The sequence below is a fragment of the Loxodonta africana genome, chromosome 13 (genome assembly GCF_030014295.1).
Source record: "Loxodonta africana isolate mLoxAfr1 chromosome 13, mLoxAfr1.hap2, whole genome shotgun sequence".
Lineage (NCBI taxonomy): Eukaryota > Metazoa > Chordata > Mammalia > Proboscidea > Elephantidae > Loxodonta > Loxodonta africana.
In genome coordinates this window covers 50709851-50723521 of record NC_087354.1, presented here as the reverse complement: position 1 = coordinate 50723521, position 13671 = coordinate 50709851, and the positions used below count along the sequence as shown (strand labels likewise).

Genomic DNA, 13671 nt, shown 5'->3' with positions numbered 1-13671 from the left:
ACAAGCTATGCTGAAAACATACCTTGTTGTGCTTTTTCTACATTATAATTGGCATCTTGGAGCAGTTTGGCAATCACAGATTCAATATCTTCACCTACATATCCAGCCTGAGTCAAAGTCGTACAGTCACAGATAGCAAAAGGGACATCAAGGCATTTAGCTAGTGTTTGCGCCAGCAGGGTTTTACCTACAAATAGAAACAGTAACTAAAAGTTTTCTAGAAATATGCTGGCACATACTTATACTACAAAAATGCAAAATCCATTTGTAGTAGTTTACATAAAAATTTGCCGTTATATATTTACCATTACTGTGATCTACTTGTGTTTTATATATTTTTATAAATTCTGTTAAGATTTTAAAGGTTGGCCTAACAGGCAACAGCAACATCAAAGCTTCGAATTCAGCTTGAGGCCTACGCAGGAGCACTGATAACATATGACTGGCCTTAGATTTTCTTCTAAAGAGCCAGAATCCACCAATCACAAGACAGAGGGTTTAGAATTATTTACATTCTATTTTTAAAAATGAGTAGTAAGTTTTCTCAGGAAGTTACCTGACCCAGTTGGTCCAAGGAGCAAAATATTACTTTTTTCAAGTTTTATGTCATCATGCGCAGAATCCAGCACTTCACCTCCTCGCTTTTCCTGAGGGACTTGCTGATTTACCTGCTGCTGCATGGAGGCTCCCAAAGCATTACCATGTGGACTAATCCCAGCGATCTGAAGCAATTCTGAAAAAACGCCAGAAGAATTACTACAGCTTCATCTGAACTCACTTGAAAAACTGCCCAATAAAACCCTGTTTCTAAAACCAAGCATCCATTTAGAAAAATTTAAATATTTTGATACTGTCTTCCTAAAAAAAAAAAAACCTCAAATTATCTAGTGACAAATGTACAATACATAATGATTACTGTGTATTACACAAGGAACTTTAAGTAAAGGAAATGGATTCTTTTCACTCTCCTTATTCATGTACAAATATAGGAAGGGAAGGCAGTATCGTTGCAGAACAGTACTTGGGGTCACAAGTTTTAGCTTTAAGTCTTCGTCTCTACATAGCTATGTGAGTCTGGGTAGTCATACAAACTTTGTGTTTGTTTCATAATCTATAAAATGGCAATGATACCTGTCCTGTCAATTTCAAATACATAGTTGGAAGGGGTAAAAATAAAATGCAACTGATTTGGAGGCATTTTGGGAGTTTAAGCGAAGAAGTGTGTCTATCTCCCCCCAGTACAAATGAAAAGAAGTAGGGCTATAGAGAAACCAAGAAGTGCTGACCTAAGAATTCGGTAACTTAGGTTCTACTCTCGGTTCTGTGGCTGCACAGCTGTGGGACCAAAGCAATCAGTTAACTTTCCTGGGCCTACTTCCCTACCTGAAGTAAAAATACTGAAGCAGATGACCTCTACAGTCCCCTCCACATCTAAAAATGATTCTGTAAGTCTACCAGAGAGACCAAATATGGTATATCTCACTATTCCTGATCCAATCTAAATCTATGATTTTATAGGATCTCTCTAGTCCCTCTAACAGAGACACAACATTTAACTACATGGGCTTTGATACTGCTGGTGAAGTTATCAGTTGATCAGCTGGTTTCCTACAAAAATCAATCTTTACTCTTGCTCTCTCTTGGCTGAGAGAAAGAATTCAAATAGTCTTTTTCATATTATCTGATTTGCAAATATCCAGATTGTACCTGGTCCTCTGCATTTTTGAGATATCTATAATCATGTTATACATGTTCATATATTCTGAAATTATTTTTAGGTTGTTTCTAATAAATGGGTTGAGAATATCAGCACTTTCCAATGCATTATTATTTTTCCAAAGCAATGATAGTATAATAGTTTATCAAATATAACTATTACGTTCCTATTCCATCTGGCTATCACTTTCAAGCTATCTTAGGGTGATACTTAAAGGGTTATTCCATTTATCAAAAATAACGGGCATCCTATAAACATGTGAATTTAATTATATTTTGCCACCCTTGAGGGTTAGTGATTAGTGAATAATTCACAATACTAGTCTCATTATAATCCACGGGAGGAACAAAGTGCAGTCTCCTATATGAGTTCAGTTGTTTAGCTAGGTGTCACTGCAAAGTTTTTGTTTATTTTAGTAAAATCTAATTACAACACTATAGGAAGGAGTGACTCAAGTTTAGCTCTGTCCAATGGGAAAAAAATGATTTATGTGAATAATTTGAACAAAATTACAAGAGGCAAATTACGTACAGTGGAATCGTATGATACACATATTTAACTTAATGATTTAAGTTAAAAAAAAGGAGAATACAGATGATTCTGACTGACATTCTATTTTATATGTCCCAGAGTAAGTTTGAGATGACTCTCCTATTCTCCATTCCTGCAAGTCTCTCATCGCATAAGCAGCTTACTACAATGAGGAACCCTGTGAGCGAGCAGCCTAGCATAGTGTTTAGATGCATGGAGCTAACCAGCTGTGTGGCCCTGGGTAAATCACTTAAAATGCCTGTGCTTCAGTTTTCTCATCTGTAAAATGGGGGTGAAAACAGAAGTTTCTATCTTACAGGGTTTTGGGAAGATAAACTGATATATGTCAAACACTTAGAACAGTGCCTAGCTGATTGTTTTATAAGTGCTACAGAAGAATTTGCCATTATTATTGCTATCATTCTAGTGTTTAATTATTTGTACAACACCGTCCTTAAACACAACTCAACTATTTTATCCCAACTGAAGAAACATTATGTCCCAATGACGGAGGAAAAGCCAGTTGTATTAATTTCACTAAGAGCAGTGTGTAGGTGTCTAACACGTGATTTCCAAGAGAATTCAAGAATAATTTTGAAAAGGAAGACACTGAGAGGAACGGAAGAATAAAGAGCAACTACTGTAATTACTATAGCACAGACAATCCTGCGACAATAGCATTAACAAACAATAATCTATGAATGGATACATAGGTAGATGTTGTTGTTGTTGTTAGGTGCCGTTGAGTCAGTTCCGACTCATAGTGACCCTGTGTACAACCGAACAAAACACTGCCCGGTCCTGCGCCATCATCACAATCGTTGTTATACTTGAGCCCATTGTTGCAGCCACTGTGTCAACCCATCTCATAGAGGGTCTTCCTTTTTTTCGCTGACCCTCTGCTTTACCAAGTCCTTTTCCAGGGACTGATCCCTCCTGATGACATGTTCAAAGTATGGAGACATAGTCTCGCCATCCTTGCTTCTAAGGCGCATTCTGGTTGTACATATGTAGATAGCTACGATAAAGAGGTGTGGGAGGGTATAAGGGAGCACACCAACCTGCAGATATAGGTTTGGTAGTGGATGTTCCTACATACATAATTGTAGGTGCTGCATGTATATTAATATAGACAATAGAGCACACCACGGGGAGAAACTTCTTAGACATAAGCAAACACCTCACGAGACAAATTTCCTAGGCTCAAAGGCAAAGGACCACAGACTCAGGGGGCATCTATGTCAAATGATACAACATAGTTCATAAAGTCAATGCTCTACATCCTACATTGGTGAGTAGCATCTGGGGTCTTAAAAGCTTGTGAGCGGCCACCTAAGATACAACTATTGGTCTCTTCCAGTGTGGAGCAAAGAAGAGGGAAGAAAACCGAAGACTCAAGAGAGCAATTAGTCCAAAGGACTAATGGACCATATGAACCACACAACCCTGAGCACAGAACTAGATGGTGCCAGGCCACCACTACCAACCGTTCTGACTGGTATCACAACAGAGGGTCCCAGACAGAGCTGGAGAAAAATGTAGAAGAAAAAATCAAATTCACAAAAAAGACCAGACTTACTAGTCTGACAGAGAGTGGAGGAACCCCTGAGACTATGGCCCTAAGGCACCCTTCTAACCTGAAACTGAAGCCATTCTCAGAGACCACCTCTCAGCCAAACAAGAGACAGGCCCATAAAATAAACAACAGCACCCAGAGGAACATCTTCCTTAGAACAATCAATTATATGAGATCAAAAGGACAACATTTGCCAAAAAGCAAAGATGAGAAGGTAGGAAGGGGTAGCAATTCAAGATGAAAGGAAACAGTGAACCTAGGACAGAAATGGGGAGGAGAGTGCTGACACACTGAGGGGAATGCAACCAGTGTCATGGAACACTTGATGTACAGCTTACTCAATGGGAAACTAATTTGCTCTAGAAACTTTCACCTGAAACACAATTAAAAAAAAAAAAGAATTTTGACTATATATGATTTTGACTTAATCTCCTAACTTTACAACATAAAAGGCCCATATAAGACAAAACCAAATTGTAAATAAAAATAAATTATTATTTAAGCCTTCAAAATATTATTTCCAAGTCAATCAATGTAATTACAAATTATTTTTACCTAAGTTCTTAAGCACTGTTACTTGTCAATATTTAAATTACATCAAATCACTTTATGTATCAAATGATATTTCTTTCAAAATATTTGCTATAGACTTCTCCTTAATTAATTCATACTAGTTTCAGCAGCCATCACCTCAAATTTATAAATGTAGTATTTGCTATATACTTTGTTCTATTTCTGGATTATAAAATATAAATTATACAGGCACCTAAAGTTTATTATTTAGAAATTACTTTCTTACATATAGTCTAATTCTACTCCACTTATTGTATTTCTTAATTTTACTATGTACAGTGTAATCATATTTTCATACAATTCGAAAATAACTATGGATGATATAATTCTATTACACACAATAAACATCATGCCAGAGTTGATAAACCAGTATGTTCTTCTCATGGCTTGCCCTGTATATATCCAAACTCCAAAACGAAACCCACTGCCGTCAATTCTGACTCACAGCGACCCCACAGGACAAAGTAGAACTGCGCCTTCCAAAGCTGTAATCTTTATGGAAGCAGATTGCCACATCCTTCTCCCGCGGAGTGGATGGTAGGTTTGAACCACTAATATTTCAATTAGCACCCAAGTGTTTCACCACTGAACCACCAGGATTCCTTGCCTATATATATCACCTAAAACCGGGGACCAAACCCATTGCTGCCGAATTGATTCCAACTCACAGCAACCCTATAGGACAGAGTAGAACTGCCGCGTAGGTTTTCTAAGGAGCGGTTTGGTGGATTCAAACTACCGACCTTTTGATTTGCACCCAAGCTCTTAACCACTATGCCACCAGGGCTCTGCCTGTATCTATTAACCCACTGACATCGAGTCAATTCTGACTCACAGCGACCCTATAGTACACTTCAAATAGTGGATATAATAATAGTGCTTGCTTCAAAGGAAAATATAAAGTAACAAACTTACCAGTGAAAAAATTTCACACTGGCTTATCTATTAGTATTTTATTTTATCTGTTATTCCAACTGCTGAAACAGAAGGCCATGTAGAATTTTCTATGACAGCCCTAGAACCTTCACTCTCTGTGCAGCTCCTATATCCACCACCAAAGGAGCAGTTGCAAGACATCTGAATGGCCACTCTCCTTGGCATATAAGGTCCTTCCACACCCTCCATCAGACCATCTGATGAGCAGGGGGATAATCCAGGGCTGGAAGCAGTGATTTGGGGCTTATTCATAATTTGCAAGGCTATAGTAAATTTCACAAAACAACAAACAAAATAAATAGTATAGTTTCTGGCAAAAAGAGCTAGAAGATAATCTGCCTCCCCTATAAGCAGGCCAACCCTAATTGTACTCTGGCAAAAAAAATGACATAACATAGCAAGCTAGATTTTTTAGAAATACAATTCCTGTAAATATGCAGGTCTTATAATTCGTTGTAAAGGAAATACAGAATACAATGTATTTATATTCTGTAGAATATAAATGTAAATGTAGAATATAATATTCTATACTCCTGTAAGTTACGCTTTTAAAAAACATCACAATGGAAAAGATAAAATCAAATGGCTGTAATAGCCCAACATATACAAACTACACAAATTAGCTATAAAAAACTACCCCAAAGTTATATATATGTCATATATGATAAACATTTAGACAAGATTCATCTTTCTTGGTCATACACATGGAAACACATGACTACTATTACTACTGCTGACACTCTTCGCTGAGGTAAATCTCAAAAGGGAGACTGATTACAGAGGAGGACCTGAGGAGAGGTCACTTACTTGTAAATCTGTACTCATCCTCCCGTCTTCTTATTTCTAACTCTAAGAAAGAGGATGAAAATGGCAACACGAAAATATTACATATTTGTTTAGGGGAATAAATAAGAAGTAGTTTTCATCCCACTTCTTGCCCTCTTCCAAACATATTTAAAGGATGTGTTCATTAATTGTTTTTTCAGCTTTTCAAATTATAAAATAATCCATATGCTTAACCTTTTCTATATTTAAAAAACAAAACAAAATGCTTAATGATGGCTATCTAGTATCTAATATTCATGTTTTTCATATACAAAGTTAGTATCTATTTTAAAAATACTAGTAGTTATTTAAGTCTTCAATAAAGTCAGAATTAGAACCCCTCACACTATAAACACCATATAACCATTTGTTCTTGCAGCACCTGAACAGAATTAAGCACCGATGTGTTGACTGGATGAACCAGAAAAAATCACTTTGCTCCATGACTAGACAGTGCTATTTGGACCTTATAAAAATGAAGGTTCCAAATGTCCCATTAGTTATTATGACTCACACTTGCTAAAAATAAAGTAACTGATACTACTACATAACTGTTTTCCAGTTAGTTCAACAAGTGTCTTCATTGAAATCAGTTATATATTTAGTAGCTACAATATCAACAGATGCTGTAGTTCTATAAACTCAATTAGGCTACAAGTATTTAGCAGAACTCCCTCAAGTTGTGATGTGATGGCTGAAAGAAGCTAAAATGATGGCTTGTAGGCCTAAATCAGTAATCAGGCCTCTTTGGCCAACAAAATTAAATATCTCCATTTTACTATATGTATAGTTTGTTTTATAAGATCATTCTAATATACATTATTATCCACAGTGAGTTGAGATTATACAGTATATTGGTGTATCAGAATCTATCATTTATAGATATTGCACTTTGAATCATTTAGACATTTGCCCTTAACCTTGCACTCTGCAGCTGGGGTCCAAAAGAGTGATGGATATACTATGTAACAGTTCCCATCTCCTTTTCTCTCTGACTTGAGCAAATGGAATTCTGTATCCTGAGCTCAAGAGAGAAGAGCTGACAAGTAGTACACGGCATTGTTGTGATACATTCGTGGTCAACAATGACCTCTGGCTCTCTACCCCAGTGGCTCACAAACATTTTTTTTATTGAGACACTCAATAAAGAATACATTTTACTCCGTAACTTGGTACCCATACATATATAACTGAAAACAAAAGTCTGAAGAAACAACACTTACCTTAACTACAAATTAACGCACTCTGAAACTGTCTATTCTCACCTATTACACTTTTTTAAAAAACGCTACTGGCAACCAACCAAAATGATTTCATGACCCACACTCTGAAAGACTGCACTATACTAAAAGCATTTTAAGACCAAAACAAGGAGTTACAAATAAAGACTATCTCTAAGCATAATAATCTCTATTTTGTTTAATTATCAAAAACACTAACCTCTAGGTGTTAATGATGTCTGCTTCTCAACCTCTGCTTGCTGTCTCAGATTAGCTGGGATGTTATTATATATTCTCTTATAGTGATTGTACACAGCAACTGAAAGCACCTTCTTAGCAAACGACTGGCCAACAACATACTTGTCGAGGTAGTTATAAATCTGAAAAATGATTAATGATTAGGTATGATTAATTTACTGTGAACTAGCATAAAAACATACATTAAAAAGTTGTATGCTGAGCATATTTGCCTACAATTTTAAACTCCAATAAAGATAACTCATTAAAAACGAAATGCCAAGGGCATGTAGCAAAGATTCAGAGGTCCTTTCAGGTTTATCCTAAATGAACAAAAGGACATTCATTTGTTCTCTAGTTTAACAAAGTTATCTCTGTACTCTACTAATACCATGCTAGTTTCTATTCTATCAACAATGCAATTGATCCTAACTTTTAAAAAAATATTAAAGTCACTTAGAATACCTATACATGCCATCATGGGTCTAAAAGTATCACTGTTAACACAAGTCATTAACTTAAAACCTGTGTACACCTCTCTCAATCATATGAATAATATTTTTCATAAAAATAATGTATTATAAAATCACCGTGTTTAAAAAAAGCATTATATAGTCAAGAGTCGTTATACTACCAGTATCTGTGCATCTTAATATTCACAAATGAACACTTAGTTTTTTACTCAGATACTAACTTTAAAAAAAAAGCTAGTCATTTATTTCAATGGTAATCTAAAAGCTTAATAACGAAAGCTCTATGCTATGCTTGGATATTGTCAACAGCTTGAGCCTGGGACAAATTCCTTCAGCTTCTGGTGAATAGAAATGAACTGTGAATATTTACCAACTCCTGAAAACGGTTAAATTGTTTATTTTCTAGAACTACAATTTGGATGTCTAATGCCTACACAAATTAGTGGAGAATATAAAGCTTAATAGCTACATTTTCTATTGCAGTACTTATTTTTACATGACAGACACATATAAAGACATTTTTGTTGATACACAGTTTATTCTAGGTTTTTAAAATCTTTTTCATTCCTCAGAAGTTATACCCATGAATTAATAAATCTGCCACAGCACATCTGGAAGTAGAGAAAAATGTACTGGGATTTAAGCACAGTAGAAAAAAGCCACACTGAGGCAGAGGGTAAGAAATAATCTATGTGTACAAACATCTGAGACGTGGCTGGAACAAAGGCACACAGCCAGGAGCTAGGCTCCCAGTTCTCAGAGCGTGCACACTAAGTACCCAATGAAGCTGGTGGGATATGCTTTGTTTCACAAGGTCAACTCACACTCCACCTGAGACTCCTGGAAAGAACCCACACCACAAAAGCAACAGCGCTACACAGGCGAGCCCTGGCACCCCGGCCATGAAAATCTACTTGTTATATTGTTAGACTGAAGGCTGTTTTACCATAAAATAGAATAATTTAAGGGGGAAAGTTGCAGGCTGGTATTATTTAGGGCCCAAACTACAAAAACAAATCCATAGACACTCCATTGTAATAATATTATTTTAGATTAATTTGGTATTACTATTTTAATAGTGTTAAATATTTAATAATATTTTATTTTAATAGTCATCCAACTATATTTCATTGCTACTGAATGTAGTAATCACATCATGCAAAAAAAGCAATGGACTCCATACCTAAATTCTAAGTATCAAATACCTGTAACAACTTAGATAAGAGTCCACATTAAGAACTTATAATACTTGTTTACACAGTAGCATTAGGACTCAGTAAAAACTGGATAGAAGGGAGAATGAAATGTTTTCAAGACAAAATGCTTATAAATTGCTCTAAAGCCTATACCTTCTTGGGAGGGGGAGGTGGCTTCTGCTGGAATGCCAATTTTACAGCTTCTGCTGCTGATTCGGGTTCTTTAATTATGCTTTTCTTTGAGTCTGCTTCAGATAGCACAACAAAAAAATGATGACACTTTTCACACTTCACAAAACGGGTGGATGCTATAAAAGAAAATAAATGTCAGCAGAGGAAAATAAAGAACTGAAAGTCTTTAAATGTAAAGACTCACTATAAAAGAAAGCTATGCACTTGACAAGAGTATGCTGCAGTTCACTCCACCAGCCACAAAAAACAACAGCCTGGTTGGCACACAAAGGTGAGTTAAGTAAACTACCTTTTGTTCATTTCCACTAGGTTCTTTCATTTTGTGACCTACTTCATTAACAGAAAAGATTGGTTTAGATTCTTTCTACTTCCCATTCACTGAAGTTAATTTAAAAACCCACCACTATAAGTGTAAACCATAAAAAACCAAACCCACTGCCGTCGAGTCAATTCAGACTCATAGCGACCCTATAGGACAGAGTAGAACTGCCCCGTAGAGTTTCCAAGGAGTGCCTGGTGGATTCGAACTACCGACCTTTTGGTTAGCAGCCATAGCACTTAGCCACTATGCCACCTTAGGGGGTAATAATTTATTTCATTGAAACATAAGAATGAACTGTGAAAAATGTATAAGTAGATTAATCTATTTCTAACATTTTATTATGAAAATTTTCAAATATACAGAAAAGTTGAAAGACATAAATCTATTTTAATCCCTAAAAATATATAAGGCATATACTTCAGGCTCTCTCAAAGACTATTTCTGAAACCTTCACTTCGTGAAGATACAAAATTATTTCATACCTTACTTATGCTCATCTTTAACTATTCCACTAATTCCTAATGTCTGACCTAAGAACCACGAAGAAACAAAGTAACAACTTTCTCAGGTGAAAGTGGGAGTAAAAAGGGCAGGTGAAAGTGGGAGTAAAAAGAGTTTCTCAATTTTAATGCATCAACAATACAACATCTTCTGTTAAGCCAAAGGTGATTTTTTTTCCTCTTTTCTCTCTTTTTCAAAAACACAGCTTTAGAACGTAGACATATGGACATAAACTCTTAACCTTCCCTAAGCCTAGCCCTACCTCAAAAAGCAGCAAGGTAGAGAATCCCCTATAGACTATTAACAGACACAAGTAAAAGTCACATCAGAATTAGCCACCTGCTGGTATGTCTAAGTAATACACTTTTGTGTTATCTGTGTAATCTAACTAGACAGGTAGATCTACAAAGAAAAACAATCAAAACGAATGCAAATGTCTCTCCTGACAATATTATAAACATCCACAGAGACCTATCCATAGATTACAGGAAAAACTGTACTGGCAAGCACAACTAATCTTCACAAAATAATCTAAGTGAAAAGAATACACATCTCCACATTTAAAAAATAAATTTAACTACTAATTCTTATATTTCCATTCTTAAACACAAGGCCAATCACAAAAATATATTCTGAATAAATTGTAACAGCAAAAATATATATATATATTTATATATATTTATATATATTTATATATATTTATATATATTTATATATATTATATATATAATATATATATATATATATATTTTAGGACTAGCAAAAATTGTAAACATCCATGTTTTCTATTTATTGACCACCTATAAATGCTTACCTAAAGAAAAAGATCAAACTATTCCAACCACCTTTGAATGACACAAGCCCAAGTACATAAGCACCATTTCCCATTTATAGGAAAGACAGTCAACACCTTAATTTTCTAATGAGGCACCAGTTTACAATTGTTACTAATGGTAAACAGGAGCAGGGATTAAAGGGCAGAGAAGCCTCTGATCTGTTCAGGCTGTGTGACAGGAAAATCCTGCCTGAGAACATAAAAACAAATCATGTGTCTAAGGAAATTAGATCAAAGGGGAAGAGCTTAAACACCAACAAACTACATTCCTCTTCTCTTACGGTTGAAGAGTTGCTTAAATTCTACTTGAACATCTATAATACAATTTTACACTGAAACGTGCAAAACATACTTAAATTCACAGATTCAATTTTATTTATAAAAATACCATTAAAAAAAAAACCCAAGCATTTGCAATGCGTATTTCTTTACTCCTAAAAACAAGGGTTAAAAATCTAATTTTCTTAAATTATGAGGAGCTAAATAAACCTTTCTTTTTAATGATCACTGTTAGTATTTTATATTCCTATTTACAGATTCCTGCCCCCCGTAAACATGCTTGTATGTTATGGCAAAGACAGCTTACCTTAGCAAAAACCTTTTCAGGAGACTTGTTTAAATGAAAGTTCCTCAAGATTGTGAACATGTTTAAGGGTCCGACATAAAATCTCCAAACCATTACAGAAAAGTTCAATCCCCGCCCCAAGAGACAGTGGTATAGTAACCCTTCAAAAGGTATTGTGTACATAAAAATATATACAACTTCCATCAGTGGATGAACGGATAAATAAATTATGGTATATTCACAGAATGGACTACTACGCATCAATAAAGAACAGTGAGGAATCTGTGAAACATTTCATAACATGGAGGAACCTGGAAGGCATTATGCTGAGTGAAATTAGTCAGTTGCAAAAGGACAAATATTGTATAAGACCACTATTATAAGAACTTGAGAAATAGTTTAAACTGAGAAGAAAACATTCTTTTGTGGTTATGAGAAGGGGGAGGGAGGGAGGGTGGGAGAGGGGTATTCACTAATTAGATAGTAGGTAAGAACTATTTTAGGTGAAGGGAAAGACAACACACAATACAGTGGAGGTCAGCACAATTGGACTAAACCAAAAGCAGTTTCCTGAATAAACTGAATGCTTCGAAGGCCAGCATAGCAGGGGCAGGGGTCTGGGGACCATGGTTTCAGGGGACATCTAAGTCAATTGGCATAATAAAATCTATTAAAAAAACATCCTGCATCCCACTTTGAAGAGTTGGGTCTTAAACGCTAGCAAGAAGCCATCTAAGATGCATCAATTGGTCTCAACCCACCTGGATCAGAGGAGAATGAAGAACACCAAGGGCACAAGGTGATTATGAGCCCAAGAGACAGAAAGGGCCACATGAACCAGCGACTACATCATCCTGAGACCAGAAGAGCTAGATGGTGCCCGGCTACAACCGATGATTGCCCTGACAGAGAACACAACAGAGAACCCCTGAGGGAGCAGGAGAGCGGTGGGATGCAGATCCCAAATTCTCATAAGACCAGACTTAATGGTCTGACTGAGACTAGAAGGACCCCGGTAGTCATGGCCCCCAGACCTCCTGTTGCCCCAGGACAGGAACCATTCCCGAAGTCAACTCTTCAGACGTGGATTAGACTGGACAATGGGTTGGAGAGGAATGCTGGTAAGGAGTGAGCTTCTTGGATCAGGTGTACACTTGAGACTACGTTGGCATCTCCTGCCTGGAGGGGAGATGAGAGGGTGGAGGGGGTTAGAAGCTGTCGAAATGGACATGAAAAGAGAGAGTGGAGAGAGAGAGCAGGCTGTCTCATTAGGGGGAGAGTAATTGGGAGTGTGTAGTAAGGTGTATATGGGTTTTTGTGTGAGACTGACTTGATTTGTAAACTTTCACTTAAAGCACAATAAAAATTATTAAAAAATATATATATATACAACTAAAGGCTATACCTTAAGTACAAGTGGGGAGACTATTCATGTTTGAGACATTATTTTTTAAACGAACAAAAGGAAACAGGATAGTATATAACTAGTTTTTACAATCAAACATTTCGTGGATATTAGTCTTTGTCCCTCAATTTCTGATGATTTTCTAATATAGCTATAAAAACTGTATTTTATCTCTATAAACGGAAGCAAGAATATGCTATTTTAATATCACTATAAGAAAACAAAAGTCACTAAAGTACATTTACTTGCAAGATGAAATACCTTAAGCAGGAGTTGGCAAACTACTGCCTCTTCTACCTTTTTTCATAGAATCCATAACCTAAAAATGGTTTTTACATTTTAAGTATTTGGGAAAAAAAATTCATGACACCTAAATATTACATGAAATTCAAATTTCAGCATCCATATACAAAGTTCAGGAACCCTGTTGGCACAGCGGGTTAAGCAGGTTGGAGGTTCGAACCCATGAGCTGTTTCGCAGGAGAGAAATGTGGCAGTCTGCTTCCATAAGGATTACAGCCTCAGAAACCCAATGGGGCCGTTCAACTCTGTCTTATAAGGTCACTA

At 36.1% G+C, this 13671-nt stretch overlaps 1 protein-coding gene across 2 annotated transcripts in view; it reads right to left on the bottom strand.

Moving 5' to 3' along the window:
- CLPX (caseinolytic mitochondrial matrix peptidase chaperone subunit X) overlaps window positions 1–13671 on the bottom strand; it is a 43662-nt gene that overhangs the window by 14753 nt on the left and 15238 nt on the right. Inside the window, exons 4-8 of one of the 2 annotated variants that reach the window (XM_003418366.4) lie at window positions 9438–9592; window positions 7599–7758; window positions 6141–6182; window positions 557–733; window positions 23–187 (exon numbers count right to left, since the gene is read on the bottom strand). In XM_003418366.4, the coding sequence (XP_003418414.1) occupies window positions 23–187; window positions 557–733; window positions 6141–6182; window positions 7599–7758; window positions 9438–9592 (699 nt within the window). The remainder of the gene's footprint in view (window positions 1–22; window positions 188–556; window positions 734–6140; window positions 6183–7598; window positions 7759–9437; window positions 9593–13671) is intronic. The other variant, XM_010598043.3, reaches the window with a different exon arrangement.